Source organism: Onychostoma macrolepis, chromosome 17 (assembly GCF_012432095.1).
Source record: "Onychostoma macrolepis isolate SWU-2019 chromosome 17, ASM1243209v1, whole genome shotgun sequence".
Classification (NCBI taxonomy): domain Eukaryota; kingdom Metazoa; phylum Chordata; class Actinopteri; order Cypriniformes; family Cyprinidae; genus Onychostoma; species Onychostoma macrolepis.
The window spans coordinates 11,215,587-11,238,534 of NC_081171.1; the positions used below are offsets into that span (position 1 = coordinate 11,215,587).

The window sequence follows — 22,948 nt, forward strand, 5'->3', positions numbered from 1 at the left end:
CTTTATGTGAACATTAACTTTAGAAAAGTTTATATTCATAAAACTGCATAAATCAAACTAACCTCAGAATCTCAGTAAAGTGAAAAAGCATAAAATATCAAAATACCTAAAGTCTGAAAGCGATATTTGTTTACATAAGGCCTCCACATGCAACACGCACGACTACCCATCTAATAAACCATTTCTGGGGCTAGTCTTCTCTTCTGTACCCGCCTCCACGCACTACCTATGAGGCCTTTTCCCCTTTACTCAAACAATGACTGCTTTATACTCGAGGCCCGAAGTGCCACCGTGGGAATGTGCTGAGGGGGAGGACATGTTTTTATTCTGCTATTGGCACCCTGACCAGAGGCGGGCGACGCAAAGGTTAAAACTGCTACACACAGATACTCAAGGCAGTAGGTGTGGACAAATTGTCAATTTAAGGACATTATAGAGTTAATTTGCACATTTCAACAGCCAAATGGTCCAAAAAAAACAAACATTTGGCAGCAAGTTCAATGCTCCTATGCAAATTTCCTGGCGTGGTGCAATTAGCATGTCTGTGTCAGATCTGCAACATCCTGATCTATTTAAACGTTCACACTTCACAGTCCCACTCATTTCAGCGAATCGATTCTTTTGGATAGTTCTTTTAGAAGAACGATTCAAAAATGTGCTACGACGTAACTGCGTCATCACGTGGTCTCTGGTATCTCGGCGTGGAATAGGCTATTATATGCTCTAAATTGAAAATATTTCATGAGTCTGTATGAAGGTACATTGCTGTTTATTTGAAAAAAGTCATTTAGACACCAAAAAATTATTTGGATCTCTTTTCTGAACAGATTTTTAGCACGTTTTAATAAGATGCTAGAACTTTCGTATGTGTATCAATAAAACCGTCACACAAACAAGTCAACATACGTCTAGTAATACGCCTCTTATTTATAAATTTGCGGCTATTCGGCTACTGAAGTAACTTTTTGATCCATCAGTTCAATCGGTTCTCGGTTCGTAGCGAATCGGTTCTAAGTTCAACGAGTCAGCGAGTTGACTCGGGATGCGCTCGGACCTAAACAGTGCGATTTGTAAACGAATCGTTTGTGAACCGGTTCAACCAATTTTTAAAGATCCGATTCAAAAGAATGATTCGTTCACGATTGGTTCGAAAAGACGGCAATGTCGTAAAGATGTAACGCATCTCTCTCCGAATATCACCTTGATGCTATGTAATGATGTCTACTGCACAAACAACCTCTAAGAAAACATGCTTATGATGACTATAACACAGATGTTCTTGCGGTGTCAGAGATGCGCCCCTCCTGAATCACATTACATCACATCAGCAGTCAAACTGGCGTCCTTCCTAAAGGACAGACAGCAGCATGTGCTCATTTACCTTCCAATGCGCAGAACTGTCAGAAACACGCCAAACGTTAAAACAAGCAAAACACACATCCGCGCTACTGTAGGAAATGCTGTTTTGATCCCGAAGCCACGCTGTAAACAGTCGTATTAAGCTACTACATTTCTCTGCAATGCGATTATTCCGAATCAAAACGAGCTCCGAACCGTTTTAACATGCGTTATGAAAGTATCTTTAAGCTCTGTGGTGTGTTTGGGTCGGTGGTTGAGGAGCCCTACCTCGTTCCGGCTTCACCTGGGATGATGATGATGGAGCGTGCAGACTTTTGCTGCATTGACTCAAAGCTCCCAGGAGCGAGACCACGTGACCCAACTCTGCACCGCTATCATCTCAGTCATCCAAGTCTACACTGCGCTTTTAAAGTCAGATGCAGTTTTTTCCCATTATGCCATAAAGAGTCTCTTACAAGATAAGACTAATAATATTCTTGAGATGGAATATAATATTCACATCCAGTATGTAGATTGCCTGCAGCATAGGCTACTACAGTAAATGTGATTTCCAGGAATACACTGTAGAAAATGTTACATTTAACCTACTGTAAAACTGGCCAGAAAATTATCATAAATACTATGACGCCAATGTGTCATTAAATTATATAACGTCCTATTTTAACGATAATTCACCATTAAAAAAAGTATTGTAAACACACACATACACACACACACACACACACACACAAACACTATATTCATTTTATTGTAAAATTACATAGTCTTTTAAAATATTATTTTAACGTAGGCCTATAAATATGGCCTAATAATACGTTTTATTGTAGTATTTTTAGATTATTTCCCCATAAAAAAATATTAATTAAAATTGACAGTGTATCTATGCCACAAAATAAAGCTATAACCCTTCGCAAAGAGACACAAACGTATGATTAAAGGCTGTGTGTGAATCTGTCTCAGAGGGGTTTGAGAATAACTTCACTTACAGTAAAGACATCATGTGGGCTCGGGTTCTGACTCTGTGGGCGTTGATAACGAGTTGTACCGTAATAAACGGCTCAAACAGTCTTAAATTGGATTTAACTTACCTGTTATAATGTCGTCAATCGCCAACTCTTTCTCAGTCATCATTAAAATCTTCAAGTTTCCTTATTCCTCTTAAGTTCCAGCCCTAATGTCTAACTTTTTGCGCGTCTCATTAGATTCTTTACAGAAAAGCTGCCTACTTCTTAAGTGTACTTCCCCCGGTCCTGTTTCTTCACTACGCTCTTACACCCACCAGACTTCCAGCCCTAAACTCTTAAAGACTAACTCTTTGGAGCGCATTTAAAAGAAAGTATGTCGAGTTTGACCTACAGTTGAGTTTTTCTCAGGCTGTCTGACACCCAGAGAAAGGGAGTGTACCGATCCAGACTTTACGTCTGTTAGCTCGCCATCCCGCCCCGCCCTTCTGCTCCACTCCATGTGCAAGACTAATGAACACAGTAACAGAGTAAACACGGGCCTCTGAGAACTAATGCGACACCTAATTTACTCTGTATAGCCATTCTTATCTCTATATATACTTAAAGGATAAAATACAATAGTGCCATATTTGTTTACATACTCTCAAGAAAAAAATAGGTACAAATCTGTCACTGGGGCAATGACCTTTCAAAATGTCCAAATATGTTTAGCTACTTAAGGTACAAATATGTACCTTTAAGGTACTAACGTGTACCATTTAGATGTAAATAAGGTACAAAATACCTTTTGCCTTTTGCACCTTGAGTACTGCCTCAGTGATAGCTGTTTTTGACAACTTTTAGACAACTATCTATCTATCTATCTATCTATCTATCTATCTATCTATCTATCTATCTATCTATCTATCTATCTATCTATCTATCTATCATCTATCTATCTATCTATCTATCTATCTGTCTGTCTTAATTAGGCTTGTAGGTGAAAAATTGTTCTGTGAAAGCTTATCAAATATAAAATCATCATATCCCATGACAAACATGGTCAAATAATATACTGTATCCCACTGTACACAGTATTGCATGGAAAATAATATTGTGCATTGTCTTATACAGTAGCCTATTGTAATTTCATCAATTAAAAGGGTGACATTTAGATGCACTGAAATGGTGCTTGTGTAGATCTGAGGAGGAATTGTTTTCTTTTTAATTAACATATGGGTGTGATCTCAGCCAGGGTGGAGTCTACATGCTAAAGGCACTGCAATATTCATGATATCATACAGAATACAGCAGAACATATGCTGTAGACACTTTCACAGAAGAATCTTTTTGTGAAACATGGACAAACGTTTCACATTCCGCTAATGTCCTGTTACTGACAGACAGAAAAAGTAAATTCAGACATAAAGATACATTTTAATCTACATATTAGACATATGCATTTACACATACAATCAGTGATGGCTGTTTTTCTGAAAGAATTAGTAAACTAAACTTCAGTAGTTAGAGGAGGAAGCCAATGGCTAGTTTCGGTCATGTCCCCTGGCATTGCTAGGTTATAAAAAGGCTCAATGCCCCATCTAGTGGTCAATCTGAATTTGACCCACAGGACCCCAAACCTGCCAATCAAACCCCAAATAGGCATAGCAACATAATCCTAATCCTAATCTAAAATATTTAAAAATGTACAAAGTGTCCCATATATTTTTTTTCACATTCATATGTGCATCAAATCTTGTTTAAAAATGTAGAAGGAAAATGGAGAGAAACTAAAATCGCAGTTTGTTTTGTCATGGCTATATGAAAAAGTAGACATATTTTTATTCAATGATTTTCTATTTCCTGGCTTGCACAAAAACACAGGGCACATTTCTTCCTGTTATGTTGCATCAATACTAGATTATAAAATCTAAAATCAAATTGCTGCCCCATTACTGCCAAATATTAGCTGCAACTCAAAAAGTAACTGAATGAGTCACGTCAAACTGGTTTGCAAGCCTTTATTTTTTAACAAATATCAGCTGCATAAATGCAACGGTGTCTTTTCACTTTTGTAGGAACATTGGTTTATGAAATTATATCTTAAAAATTGTCCCTTTGATCATAACAAACCATGATTAAAACAGTTTGGAAACAGTCCTATATCATCCATAATATGCTGCAAAATAAACTGGTTCTTGTTTGTATTATCCATATGATAATTTCTGAGAAGTTTAAATATATTTAGACCTTTGTCCATGCAGGATGTGGATATGTCAAGGCACTGGTAGAGTGAAAGTCGGTCAATTTGCAATACTCTTGTATTTTGGTTACATTATGAAAGGAGGTCATTCACTCTTGTTAATGACTTTCATATGTAACCAAAATACAAACAATGCATATCATTAGAATGGCACACAGGGAGGGATCTGCATCATATTATTGTGGAACAATCAGATCCCACAGTGGTGGCCAGAATTGTTAGAACACCTGACTGATACTGAAAATATTGACCTTTTTTGCCTTCAAAACATGATTTAATTTCATAATGTTTATGAAACATGCAGATGGTTGCTCTGTGCACAACAAATATCAGATAAAGTGTTTTTATCCACTTTTAACTTTAATATTTGGTATGTCCACCTTTTGCAGCAATTACAGAAGCACATCTCTCTGGCATAGTGTCAATATATTTCCTGAGAACTTCAACACTAATGTTATCTCATGCCTTCTGCAACTCAAGCTAAAGGCTTTCCTTTGAATGTACAAGATCTGTCAAGTTTATTTTCCAACTTGCCCCAAATTTGCTCGATGGGGTTGAGGTCTGGACTTTGAGGGGGCCAGTCCATCATTTTCAGTGTTTCAGCAGATTCCTTCTGTTGCAGGTGTTTTGTAAAGGCCAATTCAACAAAAACAACTGAAACCTCTTAAATATGCCAAGTGTTCTTACAATTTTGTCCACCACTGACAATGCTGCTGGGTGACTTCTAATAGTTCCGGTTTCTAAATAATCTATTCAAAATTACACAGTAAGGGAAGATTATAAAGTAACTTTGTAAAATTTATTTGGCTTGGATTAGTTTTATTGTACATCACTCTTGACACATGTTGTTTTGCAAACATAAAAAATTATAACTTCCTTCATAATAGGGTGTAAAACACACAAACAAGATTTGACAGCTGTTCAAAGTTATATGCGCAATGAACGAAGACTAGACACCATTCTTCACAAAATATCGAAAATATGGTATTGTTAAATGAATATAAAATAATGCCGAATAGGCAATAAACATATGTGACCGGTGAAAATAAAGGGTTTCTTAAAAAATATCTCCAAAGCCTTGACGATGGGACAACATGCCCTCAAGTCCACAAGGGGGAAGTGTTCATACAGAATGTCAAAACCGTATAGCCTATAAAACTTTGGACATTTTGGGTTCACCACTTTTTACACAATTTCAAATGTACAAGAAATAAAATTAAGCTAAATTAAGGAACAGTTAAGAGTGTGAAAATTAAGGATATTTAAGTCTATTGATGAACAGCAATGGAGTGAGGCTAAATAACATTGTTTCGTCTATGCAGGTAAGGGTATTAATAATATTTTAAGGTAACGAACTACGCTTTAAGAACAGTTGTAATCTTCATGGACTGACATCTTTCAACAGTGTTCTCTCAATCGATTGGCTGGCTGTCGTGCGCAAAGAGATATTTGAATACACTTAGGCTACTGCAAACACAATTGTTATTTCACTATTCATGTTCGCTTCGACCAATGCCATCGGCATCATACCACATAAACCCTTGACCACACACACAATAAGTCGGAGCTCTTTTGCTCCTAAGATTTACGCAGTGTTACGCAAAATGCGTGGCTAATTGACTAGCGCCATGCTCATCTGCAGATTGATGTCCGGTTGTTTATATTTACTTGTGTGTGGACGGTGTGAAAGAGAAATTTTTACTTTACATTATCAGCCATTAACAGTTTAATGTAATTTGCTTAATACCTGCTTGATGTGAGAGACCCTGCAGAGTTCTTAATTTACTACATTTTATACTACATTGATTTGAAGAAAGCAACAAAAGACAGACACAAATTGTTGAATTCGTAGGCCAATTCATACTTTCTTTGTTGTTGTGAAGACGGTTTATAGGCCTAGGCTATATAAAAATAAACTGTTAAGAATACGAAAATTACTAATTTTTTATAGGCTATTTATGATAGACCACTAAAGTAGGCCTATCTGTTTTATCTTCTTTACTATAGGCTAGGCTAAACTATATAGGCTAAGTACACTTCCCAGTTAACACTAAATTAATAAAAACACAACGCAGTAAGGCTAGGCTTATAGCCTGGAGATGCTTTGAAGGATTCTGTAAGTGACTATTCTTGCGTGTACATCTTTCAGTGCTTCTTTTTGTCCCCAACCTTCATTGTGCACACGGCAGGGTTAAATAACACTTGTCTCTTATTTTCCCAGGACGAAAATGCATACTCATACGGGTACATGCAAAGGTCAAGGGTTTGATCTTACTTATGTATTTGGCAGATGGCAGCAGGCAAAGAAAGAATCGAATAATTCAACAAATATCTCTCTCTCTCTCTCTCTCTCTCTCTCTCTGTCTCAGTTCAATTCAATTCAATTCAAAATTGCTTTATTGGCATGACTGTAAAAATACAATATTGCCAAAGCTTGAAATATATGTGGAGAAATATAATAACAATGAAAATATCAAAATAATAGAATAAAAACATTATAACAATATAAACTTAAATAAACAGTGTAACAAATAAAAACTTGTTTGAACATTTCATACCACAGTGTTTAACATACAGTATAAACACACACAGGCTGAGGGTCACTGTGGTAGACAGTAGGGAAACACACTGAGGTCAGACATAATACACACATTATGTACATTCACCTGCTGTCTCTCAGGCTGTGGCACATCCACACGTATCTCGCAGCCAGTGCTGCTGTCTGTCCCTCTCCGAGTATTATCTTTATTTGTTCCTCTTCAGTCATGGCTGTAAAGTTCTTTATAATGTTTGTGAATTTGTTGATGTATATGTCTCTGATTGATTTAAATTGGTAACAGTGAAAGAGAAAGTGCACCTCTGTCTCGGTCTCTCCGGTCTCACAGTGAACACACACTCTTTGCTCTCTGGGTAACCAGCTCTTTCTGTGTCTGCCGGTCTCAATGGCTAGTCTGTGCTCACTGAGCCTGTACTTGGTCAGGATCTGTCTCTGCTTTGTGTCTTTGACACTCTGGAGATATTTTTCTAATTCATATTTAGATTTTATAGTTCAATAGAGTTATAATTTACTTTGTGTTTTGGTTTCTTGATCCCAATGTTCCAGATATATATTTTTAGATTGTTTGATAATTTGATTTATTTTGATGTTTGGGTGAGAAGCAGTGCTGGTCTGATACCGGTTAGTGTTAGTAGAGTTAGTCAGGTTAGTAAGTCTCAGAACCAGCTGACTTAGGGGACTTTTTTCGGGGGTTCAGTTCTTGGGTTTTTAGTGCTTTAAAATGTAGCGATTCTGTAGGACTTGATTTTAGATGCATCCAGAATTTGAGGGATCTTATTTGTATATTTATAATCAATCGGAATCGGCCTAATTCTGCCATACATGCATTATTGGGTGTTCTCCTTTGTAATTTTAGAATCATTTTGCAGAATTCTGTGTGTAGGGCTTCTGTTGGAAGTCTGTACCATCTAGTGTAGCTCTGATCACTGAGTGGACCCCAAACCTCACTTCCATACAGCACTATGGGCTGAATTACACTATCAAAGATTTTACACCAAATTGAAATTGGTAATTCAATATTTTGGAATTTTCTCTTAATGGCATATAGAGCTCTTCGAGCTTTATCTTTGAGAGCATTCACTGCCGTTCTGAAACTCCCCAACGCAGTGATGTTCAGGCCGAGGTAAGAGTACTGTATCGTGTGTTCTAGGGTGGTGCTGCCTAGACTGAACCGGTATCTGTGTTCCTGACATCTGGGCTTTTTCTGAAAGACCATAATGTTGGTCTTTTTGAGGTCTACTGCCAGGGCCCTGGCAATAGTTCTCCAGCAGGTCTAGGTGCTGCTGTAGTCCCTGTGGGGTGGATGACAGCAGCACCAGATCATCTGCGTACAGCAAAAGCTTGATGTTTTTGTCTTGTAGAGTGAGTCCAGAGGCTGTAGACTGTTCCAACTGCACCGCTAATTCATTAATGTAAATGTTGAACAGCGTTGGACTCAGACTACATCCCTGCCGCACTCCTCTCTTCTGGGTGAAGAATTCTGATTGTTTATTGCCAATTCGTATTGCACGAATATTCTCTCTCTCTCTCTCTCTCTCTCTCGGTCCAGGTATCAGAGCAATGCGCGCGACCTGTCCGTGAACCCTCTTTAGTGGACTTAGGAGAGTGATTTAAACGAGATCGTTTCATTAAGGCAAGAACTCATGATTAACCTGAAGAGTAAGTTATTTCAAATAAATTCTGTAATCACTTTTTATACATACCAACAAAATAAATTATTTTTCGTCTGTTTGAAACCGTATTCATTTAGGCTATCGCCGAATGTAGCCTATGTTTGATCACTGCACATGAATTGCATTCTAATAGCCTACACTTAACAAACCTAAAATACTTTACATTTTCAAAAGTTGTTAGTAGGTAAATATGGGAGTTTTAAACAATTCCTATAGGAAGAGGTGATGTTTCTGAACAGATAATGTGTTAATTATTTATTATTAAGATTAGCATATTAATTCCCTACTCGTAAAATATCTATAAATTAACTATTGCGTGCATACAAACAAAATAAAAAAATCACAATTTTCTTAAAATAAAATTAAGTTTTAGTTCGAGCTGTAATAAATAGCCAAATCTTTTTTTTTTTTTTTTTTTTTGTCAGGAACTTTTTTCATTTGAATAGGATATGGATAACACTGAGTTACAGACAAATAAAGTTTTTGAGCGTTAGAATCGCACGCTAAGCGCGTAAAATCATAAACAGTTATCAGAGTAAAACATGGGTTTGCGTAGGTCTGCATTACCAAATCAAACAAACACAATTCTGAAGTTATAAAACACCACAAATCTTTAGTGAACGGCAAGGAATTGCGCATTGAGTCCTCGTGGTCGTATTAGTTCAGGATGAAACACAAACTGAAAAAAAAAAAAAAAAAAATTCTATTGGTGTTCATTCAGATGACACCTGGCAAAGTTTGAAAACATGACTGGGCAAGTGCGCGGCTCTGAAAGCATTAATCAGGGCATCAGGCGATGCATCTGGCGGTTTAAGGATGGGACAAGACGCGCTAATTAGGTAGAAATGGCCCTTATTCCCCGTGACCCAGCGGGACCCTTGGCAAGCTGTTTAACATTAGTTAAGCAATTAAAACGTTTGAATGCAAATGTAGCTTTTGGTGAAAGCTCTGGTCGCGGCATAAAGTGCATTATTTTCTGTGTTTGTTATGATCCACATGATGCATGCCTTATATGAGGTCACAATGTATTATGACGGCACGACAAAAACGCAATTACTGGCCTTAGCCTAAGGGATAACAAAGCAACAAGTGGCTAAGCGCGAGATGGTTGGTCTGTATCTGACATGAATAAATATTCATAAAACATTCAATTTACTTGCTAGAACATAATACAAATGTGACAACATTACTTGAGGCTCCAAGAAGTTCTGCGAGGAGGAACAAAACAGACAACAAATCTATCTGGGAGTGTCTGACCTACTGGCAGTCACATGTCTTGACAATGTGGATGTTTCAAGCCTTAACACTGGTGAAAAGCCTGGACTCCTTCACAAGGCCCAGCGGTCGCCCCAAGACAGGCACAGGTCTGTTTAAACACGGTGTTTTAGACACAGCTTAGCACGGTATTACGGTTCTCGTTATTTGGTTACTAATGCCTTTAATGCTTTTTATGATTCTCTTATGCAGTATGTAGAGCTGGAGATATGGGTTTGGTTTGTTTCTGTCACATAGGTTACGTTCGGGTTGTCCAAAAAGAAGTGTCTATGGATGTATCCTCTCCGAAATGTAAGTCAATAAACATTCTTAATCAAATAAAAGTAATTGAGTGAATATTGATTTACATATTTATAGTCTTTTGCATTATAGTCACATTGTTAATTAGGAATTTTATATAGATCATAATGCTTCATAGTAAGCTGTAAATCTATTAAATCACTGCAACGTAAATTAAATAAATGTTTTAATTTTCTGTAGTTTTTGGCAGTTAACCTGAATTTTGTGACTCGTAGTCAATGCAACATATGTGTGTTCTCTTAGGCAGGATAATATATGAAAAGAATATAAACGTTTTGAGAACAGAACGCCTGTGTAGATTGAACTTGAGAGTGCGCAGACGCGGCCGGCTGGTGGCGACAATAACATACGGGCATGATCACTTGAACTCAGAGGTGACTGCACAGTCCAGTGGCTACATATATGCTCAGATATCTGCTTAAATTGATTTTAAATCAAGAAATGTATTTGAAAACACCATGTTCCGAGGACCACATCATTTTTGTGAATCATAATGCCGAGTGAAGTTGACCTATTTCACGAAATACAGAGCTAAGCGTTTCCCCACTTGTTCATCATCAGAAGTTACGCATTGCATTAGAGAACGGAACTTAACCACGCTACTGGACTGAATCCTAAAATTGATTTGACCCTTGCAATGCTCTGTGATTTATAGCGATACGCTGAAAAATTTAAATGCAATATCGATACCCGTTCTTCTAAAATCACACTGCTTTTGCTCCATGCGGAAACGTGATGGAGGCTCGGTTCATGTTTAAGCAAGCATGTTTTGTTGTGTCAGATACTGTTTGTGTCTGCCCCATCTGCACCATCCAGCCAAGCGCAGCAAAAAGCCAATGAAACGCGCTCTAGTCCGTGACGTCAGTGACGCTGCTGCCCTCTCGATGACTTCCTGTCCTGGAGCGACTGACCTCCGCGTGAACCTAAAAGTTTAGTCGCGAGCAGAAGCGCGTGCCACACAGTCACACAGGCGTTTAATTTGGAAAAGGGAGAAACAGATTTTTTATAGCCTACTTCAGATTGTTCCATGTAAATAATGCTCTCAGTTTAGTTTAATAGGAAGATTATGTAAAAATGTCGTTATAATTTCCGCCTACAATCTATTTTAATAACCAAACCTAAAATTAACTAATGCATGTAGCCTACCGGGAATAAAATCAAAACCATAAACTAGTCGTTTTCCCTCGTTAATCTGGACGAGGTATCGACCTTTGGCTGACTGAACTAACAGCAACAGCCAAGGTAATTTGCAGCACAGAAAATAATGTTTTCGCAAACGAATAGGCTACTACAATAAACTTGGGAGAAAATTACCTAACGTAAAATGAATGAATGAATGAATAAATAAATAAATAATAATGTACAAATAATGTAAATTAATTCTCACGTTTGCTCGTAACATATATAGGCCTATATGCTAAAAAAACAAAAAACAAAACAAAACAGGTCTGGATAGACTATACCGTTGACGCTGCTGCGCTCTTGTTTTATCAGTTATTAAACTCACCCTGTATTGAATTATTTTAAAAATGGGATAGAGAAAGTAGCCTAAACACGGCAGAACACGGTTTATTAATACGGCAATGAGCACAGAAAAAAAATAACTGCTTACTAAAACAGTCAACAGCGGGGAAAAAAGATCTGATAGGCTATGTGTGCTGGAAAAATACATTTTTAATAAAACACACTTTGAACTCTTAAATCAAAACAATCCAAATATATCCATATGCGCTTAATTAGCCTAATCATTTGCATTGCATGGAAAATGTTAAAATCGTTTTAAAGAGCCCACGCACCCACAGCTAGCCTAAATGTCATGTTAGAAAACCAAACAAAAGCGAGATTTAAAATATAAATTTCGAAAGAAGTGTATGAAATTTAAATTAAATTATACATTAAACACTAAAATAGTAGGCCTATTTTTATTAATAAATTACTACTTTGTATTGGACTTTTCAAAACTGCGTAACTATAAAGAGTGGAATTACACGCTTTAGTTCCATAAACACCACAGAGTGAACTTTGAAAATGAGCTAAAACAAATGTTTATTTCCATTTCGGCTTTCTGTGAAAAAAAAAAAGTAATGTCACAAAAATGTCCTAAAATATTTAAATGATCCGAATTATTTCAAAATAGCATCAGTTTCAGCAGGACTTCATATGCGTTCTGTTTTTAAAGATTTAAGGGGTTGAAAATAAATAAACACAATAAATTGCCATTAATGCTAATTTTAACAGGCTGTAAGGCAGATTGTTGTTATAGATTGTCTTTTATATAAAATTAAAGCCTCGGTTAACATTAGTGGTCACTGGCGCCCTGCCGTATAGGCCTATTATTTCCTTCCAAACAGACAAACAAAATACCTTTTAATGGCAACAACTTTTGCACTTGGGCACTTAGCAGAATAATTAATGTGGACTCGTGCAATAGATTAGATACGTTAAATAATTTTATATAGCCTAGGCCTACCACATTATTATAACAGTTTTAGTGGGTTACGCAGCAGCAACCGCGGAGATCCACGCTTTATAGCATTTCTACAAACAATAATAAATTAATAGGCCTACATTATTATGCCTATTATAATTATTATTTTCGACAAATAATAATCATATTAATATTATAATTATTATTATTATTATTTTTTTTTAAATAGACTAGTTGACCAATAGTCTGGATGAATATAATTTTGTTTATTCAGAACGAAAATGTCCATAGCCTATTATGACCGCAGAGGTGTTTCTCGGATTATTTACATTAGCCTACCTACCGCATCCTTCGTTTAATTTTTGTTTTATTTTTTAAAATGTAGCTACAACCATTCAGGGGTTTCCATAAAATATATAGGCTAGTGTCTATTTTACAGAAACGTAACATAACTGTTTGCTGAAACATCTATATATAGCTAGGCCTATCTGTACCTCTGACAACATTTTCACTTTAACGGAGGTTCTCTTGAACACTGAAAATCCTTGCATTGCCATTTTCACTGATATCACGTGGGCCGCGAGTGTAAGATTAATGTCAGAAAGTGTTAAATCCACCGGTTCCATAAAGCTCTTAACCAACAACCTGACACTGAGAACCAAATCATAATGCGGCCAAATATTTTGATTAATATGTTAAAATATGTTGGATCATGTTTTATTCTGAAACAAAATAAAAATGTTAAAAATACACTACACAGGCTTCTATAAAATTATTTTAGTCTATATTAATTGTAAATGCGACGTGCTAATTTACTCTCTTTTCTCTACGTTTGCGAGTGTGTTTAACGGTTTTTTTTTTTTTCTTAAATAAGTCTGATAATAGGTTATCAGGTTTATTATTAAATTACTTTAATGCTTGTCAAAGGAACAAGAGGTCCCGAAATATTCAGCGTTTTACGTCAAGAGGATTTGAGGGTCCTGTTAGATTTCTGGAGGCCACAACAGCGTTAAAATGGATATTGAACGCGTTATGAAAGAGAAACTCAGACTCAATTCTCGCGGTGTTAAGTCTGAGGTTGCCGAGCAACCGCAGATCATCAACAAAGCCTGCGAGGACGCTCACATGACAGCGAAGGACTGTAAACAAATGTGAAAGTTCGGTCGTGAACCAAACAAACATGTCATATAAAGCATTCTTGAGCCATAGCAAAGTATCAAAAGAGGACCAGGAGTTTTACGACTTGAAGAACAAGGCCGCAGAGTATTACATGTCCAACGGGGTCCCACAGAAGATAGAAAATGTCCTGAACGAGATGTTTTGGCAGAAGCCGGATGATATCTATGGCCATCTGGTAACATACCTACGCTTTTGATATATTAAAGTTGTGAACATTTTATTTTATTTATAGAATTATGAACCTGTTGTAAAATTATAAATGACAATTCTGCCGTCGCGTCTTGTCCGGTTTACATGTTATTCCACCAGAATGAAGTCAGTATTGATGTTGGTCAGATCCCCATAATTACAGACCAACATAATGAACTGAAATCAATAACTGCCTGCTGCTCTTTTTCAGGCGAACTATTTTTCCAAGCTCTCCTATACTCCTGTGATTAGTAAAATCACCGGAAGAGAGGTGTTTGACGGAACAGGATTGACAGCAGTTAAGACCCAAGTGTACTGCATCATCAGAAATGAGGAAAAGGTATATTCTGAAATCATCCACGTTTCCTACATTTCAGAACAGCTGTTTATTTGTCCCTTCTAGGTGTATTGTAGTGAGTAGGCCTAAAATAATGAAATTAACGTTGATTTTTGTGGGCAACAAGGTGGATATCAGATCTAAGTGTCTCTGTTTTGATGGTTATGAGAAACTGGAAGCTGTTTGCCCTGTAACCTTTCACCTCGTGCCATTTGCACCATGCTGGACAGTTTGCAGGAGAAATTTGTAGTGACACGATGAATTTAGGTCACAGCATGTCCACATACTCATGCACACACACAGACAACACAGAACAATTAGAGTAGGAGAGCGTGTCTCACAACCAATCATGAGCATCAGATCACTCTCTGACTCTCATTCTCCATCTGTTTTGCCTTCTCTCTATCCCTCTGTTTATGTTTGCTAAGTAAGCATTATGCCTACTGGCATGGCCATATTGTAGTTGAGAGTGCTGCTGTTTTAGTTTGGCACATTTAGAGATTATGACAGTGATACATTGGGACAGGGAACAGGCCGGCTCTAGGCATGAGCTGGGAGAGCTGAGATTCATATCAGTGTTTGGGCAGTGCTGGAACGTAATGTCACACTTTTCAACAGAGCTTTCTGACTTCTGATCCTTGCTTTTGCATTAGTCCTACACAAACTCATTCATCTTTGCAGAGAATATTTGCTGCTCCCCTTATGGTGCAAGAAATGCATTGTTTTCAGTGTGAAATCAACACATTTTGGCATTAAAACACAAAGATCAAGTGGTGAACTCCAGCACACAGCCGCACCAGGGCCAACAGTTCATGTACAGATTGTTATATTCAGACCTTGGTTTTTTCAGTCTTGAATTTTGAAATGGCTTGTATTCCTGACCATGAGCCTCTTGATTTATTCATTTTAGAAGAAACAGTTCTATATTTTTTAAAAGGCTTAAGCCCCGTTCACTCCAAGAACGATAACTATAAAGATAATGATAAAGATATAGTTCTAAAAATCGTTCTCAATATTAAAGAATAGCAGAGTCCACAACACAGCTATAACAATAAAGGCACAGAGAAACGATATCATTGGAATCACTTTCAGAGCGATTTTTTTCCAGCTGATGAACGATACAAACATTGACAGCCATTGATCAGAAATCTATCCTCCTATAATGTGCTGCTTAAAATTTAGAATTTTAAGCTGAAATGTTTTGCTGTGTGTGTGTGTGCAAATAAGTGTTTTTATTATGTTCCATTGCAATATTTGGCCCCTGGAAATGATTTTTCTAACCATTAAAAACAGTTTAAAAATAGTTTTAGTGAATCTAAAATTATTCAAAAATATTTTTGGTAATTAAAAAAGCAAAACTACTACTACTACTACTAATAATAATTGAATAAACAAACAAACAAAACAAATAAATAAATAACACTAAAAACTAAAAATGAAAATGATATATTTTGCCTTGGTAATACCTGAAATAGATTTAGGTTAAATTACTACATCTAAAACTGAATAAAAATTAGAGTTATACAGAAATATTAAAAAAGTCACGAAACTCAGTCAAAAGCACATTACAAAAACTTTAAATATAAATTAAAACTGAACATATAAAAAAAGCTAATTGAAAATATTAATAAATACTATAAGAGTATATAAATATTACCAAAATAACACTGCTTATTTTACGTCAAATAGTTTAGTCAGCTGATTAAAATGAATTGAATCTGAACAATCACTGAACAAGCCTACAATAGAATTGAATAAACATATCAGATTTTCCAAATACAATACAGAAGAATTCATTATGGGGGCACATTTTCAATGGCTTTTTGTGTAAATCACAGGTGGTGTGCAGTGCAGTGATGAGTGGCCCTAGTGATGGTCTGGAGGCTGATGGTGTGGTAGAGTCAGGGGAGGCATTTTCTAACAGCAACCAGCAACGTCTGTCCATCACAACAGCTCTGAAGTGGATCAGAGAGCATCTCAGTCCAATGCTGCAAGGCTTCAACCCCACTGATCAAACCAATGTAGACAAACTACTCAGGTGATCGCAAAATACACAAGCATCACTCAAAGAACATGAAGGTTGCTATGATAACCATGCTTTAATACACACAGACACGACTGAGGTTGTGTCTTTTGCCTGCAGTGATTTCTTCATGGCACGTTACCTGGAGCACAAGGACAGTCTTAACATAGAGAAGGAGGATGAGCTGAGGATTGAATCAGTGTCTGAGGCTCCGCCCCAGGCCACTCCCACACCCGCCCCTACCAAAGACAAGAAAGGAAGTGATAAAGGTTAAGGAGCTTAATATTTTGCCATTTTTAAAGGGTATTTAGCTGCACAGTAAAACATCACTGATGTTACATATTATTTGAGGTCACACAATAAATACATCAGAACATTAGAGGGATCAGAGTCATGTTAAGTGAGGATGCGACAGGAGGACAACAACCCATCTTAGTGCAGCAAGTCAAAGAAAAAATAAAAAATAAATAAAAAAAGCCCTGTGGGATTCAAAGACAGGATTCCAGCCAATCTCCTGTCATCTCACTGATCTGAGACCTGTTGTAAAAGCAGTCTGAAGGACTCCACACTTCTCTGTTTCATAGAAAGCCTACTGGGAGCTGCTCTCAGATACATTAGCAGCTTGTACTGAATCATGTGTATCATTCTTTGTGACGGTGACACTGTTTTCACCTTTTCATTGAATCCCACCTTTCTTGAAATCTTAGAGAAATCAAAGGTATACAGATTTAAAGGTGCCCCAGGTAACCTTTTCTACATTTAAAAACCTTATACCCCTACAAAAATGAATAGGACTTTTGAAAAATCAGTTTAAAATGATGGCCTTCAGTTATATCAGTGGCCTAGAAAAAGCTGTTTTATACTGCATGGAGTGGGTCTTCTTCTGTGGTGGCCGCAATGTCGACATTGCATACTCAGTTAAATGCTTCTCACTTAATCTCCGTAACCCCACCATTATTGAACATTTTTGCTAGAGAAATAATCAGGAACAGAAAACTTTGATGCTGCAGGTCTCCTTTCAGATTTAGATGATATAAGATAATATAGTGCACTTTAAACTGCAGATCCTTCAGTGACCTCTCTGCACTTTCTTCTGCCATCACTGTTTTTATATTCAGGTAAAAAAGCAAACAGCACAGAGAAGCCCCTCCCTCCTGCAGAGACCCCAGTGCCACAGCTGCCAGGGGCTACGGCAGTGGGTGTGGTTTCTTTGGCTGTGGCAAAAACTGCTGCCAGACTTCTAGGAGAACCCTTATACCAACATATCACATCAGTCAGAGTCCCGCAGGTACACTACCGTTCATAAGTTGGGAGTTGGTAAGATTTTAAACTCACTTTTATGCTCACAAAGGCTGCATTTATTTAATCAAAGATAAAAACAGTAATGTGACATATGATTACAATTTAAAATAACTGTTTTCTATTTTAAAATGTAATTTGTTCATGTGACAGCAAAGTCAAATTATTCCAGTGTTGATCCTTCATATTCATTCGAATATGCTTATTTAGTGCTCAAGAAACGTTTAGTGTTGTTATCATCTTCAACGTTGAAAGTCTGCTTAAACATGCATTCATTTGTTCTGCAGTTTTTTCAGGATTCTTTGATTTACAGAAAATTCAAATGAACAGTATTTATTTGAAATTCTAAATGTCTTTACTGTCGCTTTTGATCAGTTTAATGAGCCCTTGTTAAATAAAAGTATTAAAAGAAAATTAACCAGCCAAGATGTAGATTAGTTTGTTTCCTCATTGGAAAGGATTTGGAGAAATTTAGCATTACAGCACTTGCTCACCAACGGATCCTCTGCAGTGAATGGGTGCCGTCAGAATGAGAGTCCAAACAGTTGATAAAAACATTACAATAATCCAGAAGACACCAGTCCATCAATTAATGTCTTATAAAGTCAAAAGCCATGTGAACATATTCAAGTTCTCATAAACACACAGCGTTTTACTTCAAAAGAGTGGATTACTGTGATGTTTTTATCTCACTCTGACGGCACCCATTCACTGCAGAGGATCCATTGGTGAACAAGTGATTCAATACTAAATTTCTCAAGAATCTGTTCCAATGAAGAAACAAACTTTTAAAGTGTATGTAAATAAATAGACACGTCATGCATGTTAATCATCAAATGAACTTGAGTACTTGAAGAATTGCATTACGGGAGAAGACTTATGTTCTGACTTGTTATATAGAAATACACTGAACACTATACTGATTTAAAACTCCTTTTATCCTCTTCCTCATTTCCTTTGAACCGCTTTAGGCTCAGAGTGAGATGCACCTGCCTGTGCCCATGATTACAATTCTGAGCTGTGGAAAGGACTCTGCGGGTAAACTCAACCTGCTGGAGGAGGTCATCCTCATGCCCAGCTCATCACAAAGAGTCAGAGAAGTATAAACACACTTAAACTCAAACAAACACTCTTTTAGTAAAGTAGGCTGTTTTCAGCACAGAAGTGTTAATGCTTTGCTGACTGCTCCAGTGTCTAAACCGCTTATCTTTAGTGTGTGTGTGGTGGTCTTGCAGGTCATTGGCATGGGCCTTGAGCTGCAGTGTGAAATGACGAGAGTTTTGAATGGATCTGCGTATAAAGCTGGGGTAAGGATGCTCTCATAGGGTTGGACTCTTTGACAAAGGGACATAGTGTTCTATGCTCCGGCTCACACAAAAGCATCAAGCAGCATACAAATTACGTGTGGTTTTTTATGCTTTGATGGGGTAATTATCCGCACATCACCATCTGAATGAAATAAACAGGCCTCAATCACGTGCAGGGCTTATGAATGGCGATTGAACCACTTAACAGCATGTCACACAATAAATATATATTTATGTTTAGATGGGAGGCTATTACTGGTGCACTGTGCATTGTGGGAACCTCAGAGCACTAATGTTATAGCCTCTGTAAAGACCATAGGGTTCATAACATAGGGTAGGGGTGTTGGATTTGGTTTAGTTCTAATATACCCTGGTTTTCAGTTGATTTTGTTCAGGTGAGTTTTATTCACAGGTGGAACTGAATTCTGCCAGAAGTGCAGGAATGGCTTCTGTAAGGATGCATAATGGATTATCAATGGGATATCATCTCCCAGTAAACACACAAACGTACGATTTTTTGGTATAACCTCCTGCATCCAGCAATTGGTGTAATTTGCTTTTCATCAAATTCTCTAAAACCATACATGCCATAGATACACCTTGTAGAAGAGGACATCCTGGGTTTTTCAGAGATAGGGGTTTGGCCGTGATTACTGCCTCTCTTTGGTTTTTAAAAATGTCTGACATCAAAAAGTCAATTTTATGGAAAGAATAAAAGTAAATGTATTGTTTCTGCAGTTATCATTACATATTAATATGCAAATTAGACAACCATTTTGGCTATATTTACACAAACTGTGAAAGAAATATAAAAGAGTAAATGCTACACATCCATTCAGAAATTTGGTGTCTAAGATTTGAATATTTATATTTAGATTATGTTGAATTGAAAAGTGACAGTAAAGACATTTATAATGTTACAAAATATTTATATTTCAAATAAATGCTGATATTTTTAACTTAATATTCATCACAAAATCCTGTATCACAGGAAATTCAATCCTGAAAATGTATCACAGTTTTCACAAAAGTATTAAGCAGCACAACTGTTCTCAACATCTTCATATTAATCATATTAATTAAAATTAAAATTAATAATAAGAAATGTTTCTTTTGAAAGAAGTCGGTTCTGAATTACAGAACTTGGGGACACTTCATTTCTAGCGATTATCGACGATTTGATTGCACAGATACTATTAAAACTAAACTGAGCTAGACAATGACATCTCTGAATTCAATAATGAAATGCCTTTAACTGAAAATTGAGTGTTTAATCTTATCATTATACATTACTGACACTCTTTCCTCCAATTTGATACTGTTAAGTGCTTTGACACAACCTGTATTGTTAAAAGCGCTATATAAATAAAGGTGACTTAACTGAATTAAATAAACAGGCCTCAATACAGGTTTGTCTGACCTGTTTTCATGACAACAAAATTAATAGTAATTATAATTCACATCAAAATCTATTTTTGAGTGCAAGAACAAACATGTAAACGGACTCATCTCATCCATCACAATCCTGTGAAATATTTAGTGCCTATACATGACTTATGTTTTTGACAAAGAACATTATTCATTATAGAATAATGATAAACATGTGAATGAATGAATAAATAATAAAGCCCATGCACAATTTTTTATATATTTTAACATTTGGCACAGTAATCTGAGTTTCTTGAACACCAAATCAGCATATTAGACTTTCTGAAGGATCATGTGATGTTTAGCATAACAGACTTCTTTCAAAAACAGCAACCATTAAAAAAAATAAAAATAAAATCTTACTAACCCCCAAATTTTGAACGGTAGTATATGTAAAATAATTCTGTGATAGCTCTAATAACAATTAAGATAATGGTCCCAAGATAGTATACTCTCTGTAACTTTTTAGAACTATTTCTGTTTTGCCATGTTTCCAGTATTTCATTATGATATTCCTCTATCACTCACCTGTTCTCTCTGTCTTTCAGCCTATAGGTGTATCAGAAGAGGGAGCGTTACAGGTGGGGTTTGAACGTCCAGAACAGGCTCTTGATCTGGTCACAGAGGCATGTGCTAACCTGGCATTGCCTCTGGGTTCAGACCTGCGCTTGGCTATAAACTGTGCAGCACACGGTCTGATGGACTATGTGAGTGATGGGAAGACAGAACAGGGAAATTATTATTCTCACATTCACCCAAAACAAGTACTGCAAATGTTTAAAATGAAAGTTTAAATAATATACAGTAACCATTTTAAATGTTTCTCTTGCTGTCTTCTAGTCACGTGGGAAGTATGAGGTGATATCAGGCTGTCACAAATCCCCAGATGAATTGGTGGACATGTACGAGGGTCTGATTAATAAATATCCTGCTATCACATCCCTCATTGATCCTTTCAGGAAAGAGGTGAGATTAAAAAAAACATGCATTTATCCCCTTTTTATCGGTATAAAGCAATAGTAGGGTACCAAGTGTCAGCTTATCTGGTTGAACTGACAGCGTGTCTCTGAGTTTAGGATGTAGATCACTGGGAGAGGCTGGCTACAGTGATTGGTCAGTCATGCTTCCTGATTGCCGATGCTGCGTCCAATCTCTGTCATCGCTGGAGTGAAGCGAAACCCCTCCCACCTGGGGTCACCAGGGTCATTATTAGGCACCACAGTGATATGACCATCTCTGACCTTATACAAAGCATAGCAGAGCAGAAAGGTAGGCTCCAAACATGAGCAAACAGAATGAAAGATCTAAGTGCTCACTTTGACAAAAATTTGCAAAAGCATAACATCAAAGTCTAAATATATTAACTGTAATAAGCATGTAACTCTTCCCCATGTACATTGAGATTCAGAGACGATGCTGGCTGCAGGCAGTGGCGATACATCAGTTGTTGACCTGGTGGGTTGACCACAATTCATTCTTTATTTTTTTTAGGGAATTCATTTCTCAGTTGTATGCAGTCTCCAATCAAGTCTTTTAATAAAAATACACAAATAAATAGTTAAATCAGATTTATTTAGTTCCTGAATATGTGCCAATGAAAATACCAGTCAAACAATTGGTGCAGCTCATAAAATTACATTTTTATTATTCCGTAGATTAACTTAAATGTGTTGCTGAACACAAACCAAATGTATGATTGTGTCCAAAGAACTGAGAGTAATAATCTTTCTAATTAAGTAGAACATTTGTCATTACAAACTACATTGCAATAGGATAATTTGAACAAAAGGTGCAAAAAAACTACAAAAATTAACACGAAGGTCAGAATTTAATTGATTTGATTAGTGACCTATAATGGAGAATCTTAAGTATTTTTTCATTTAATGTTTTACATTTTTCAAAATCCAAAACTTTTCAGGTTTGATTAGATTTTCAGTCACAGTTTCTGTCTTGTGGACCTCACCGTATGTGTGTGTTTAAAGGCTGTAGGGTCAGGCGTGTCCTTTCTCAAACTGGGTGGGTTGAGAGGAGGAGAACGAATGGACAAATACAATCGTCTGTTGGCGATAGAAGAGAAACTGGAGCAGGAGGGGATCCTGGGTACGGTTCTCTCACATAATGGCAAGTATTATTAAGTAGCATATTAAGAAAACACTGTATAGTACCTTTGTGTTTTTCAGGTGCTAGAGAAAAAAAACAGCTTCTGTCAGATCTTTCCGAAACACTTAACTCCGGAAGCGGCTGTGACTCTGTGACCATCTCTACTTGATGTGACTTCATCTCCTGTCTGTCTGCCTGACATTATCACAGTGGGGTTTGTCTGACCTGACTGCATGACATCAAAATGCATATTAATTACAATTCACATCAAAATATCTTTTTAGTGC

General features: G+C 36.8%; 2 protein-coding genes across 9 annotated transcripts in view; one reads left to right on the forward strand and one right to left on the reverse strand.

Annotated features, from left to right (window-relative positions):
- Nucleotides 1–2,753, reverse strand: part of hspa12a (heat shock protein 12A) — a 41,881-nt gene extending 39,128 nt beyond the window's left edge. For 2 of the 3 annotated variants that reach the window (XM_058749028.1, XM_058749026.1), the window contains exon 1: nt 2,448–2,753. In XM_058749028.1, coding sequence (XP_058605011.1) covers nt 2,448–2,490 — 43 coding nt within the window. In that variant the 5' untranslated portion in view covers nt 2,491–2,753. Of the gene's footprint in view, nt 1–1,626; nt 1,749–2,447 lie in introns of those variants that run through there. The other variant, XM_058749027.1, reaches the window with a different exon arrangement.
- A 3,029-nt stretch (nt 2,754–5,782) lies between these two features.
- On the forward strand, nt 5,783–22,881 carry eno4 (enolase 4). Of its 6 annotated transcripts, none has more exons than XM_058749382.1 (16): nt 8,530–8,782; nt 9,960–10,160; nt 10,309–10,362; nt 13,993–14,153; nt 14,379–14,507; nt 16,343–16,542; nt 16,648–16,796; nt 17,646–17,815; nt 18,798–18,926; nt 19,062–19,133; nt 21,110–21,268; nt 21,402–21,527; nt 21,638–21,830; nt 21,970–22,016; nt 22,544–22,661; nt 22,742–22,881. In XM_058749382.1, the coding sequence occupies exons 1-16, from the start codon at nt 8,767–8,769 to the stop codon at nt 22,828–22,830; spliced, it is 2,013 nt and encodes a 670-aa protein (XP_058605365.1). In that variant the 5' UTR covers nt 8,530–8,766; the 3' UTR covers nt 22,831–22,881. The 6 variants fall into 6 exon arrangements, with proteins under 6 accessions (XP_058605369.1, XP_058605365.1, XP_058605364.1 ...); XM_058749381.1 differs by having other exon boundaries at nt 8,533–8,782; nt 21,964–22,016; XM_058749385.1 differs by lacking the exon at nt 8,530–8,782 and having other exon boundaries at nt 10,154–10,199; nt 14,009–14,153; nt 21,964–22,016.
- Nucleotides 22,882–22,948: the final 67 nt, after the last annotated feature.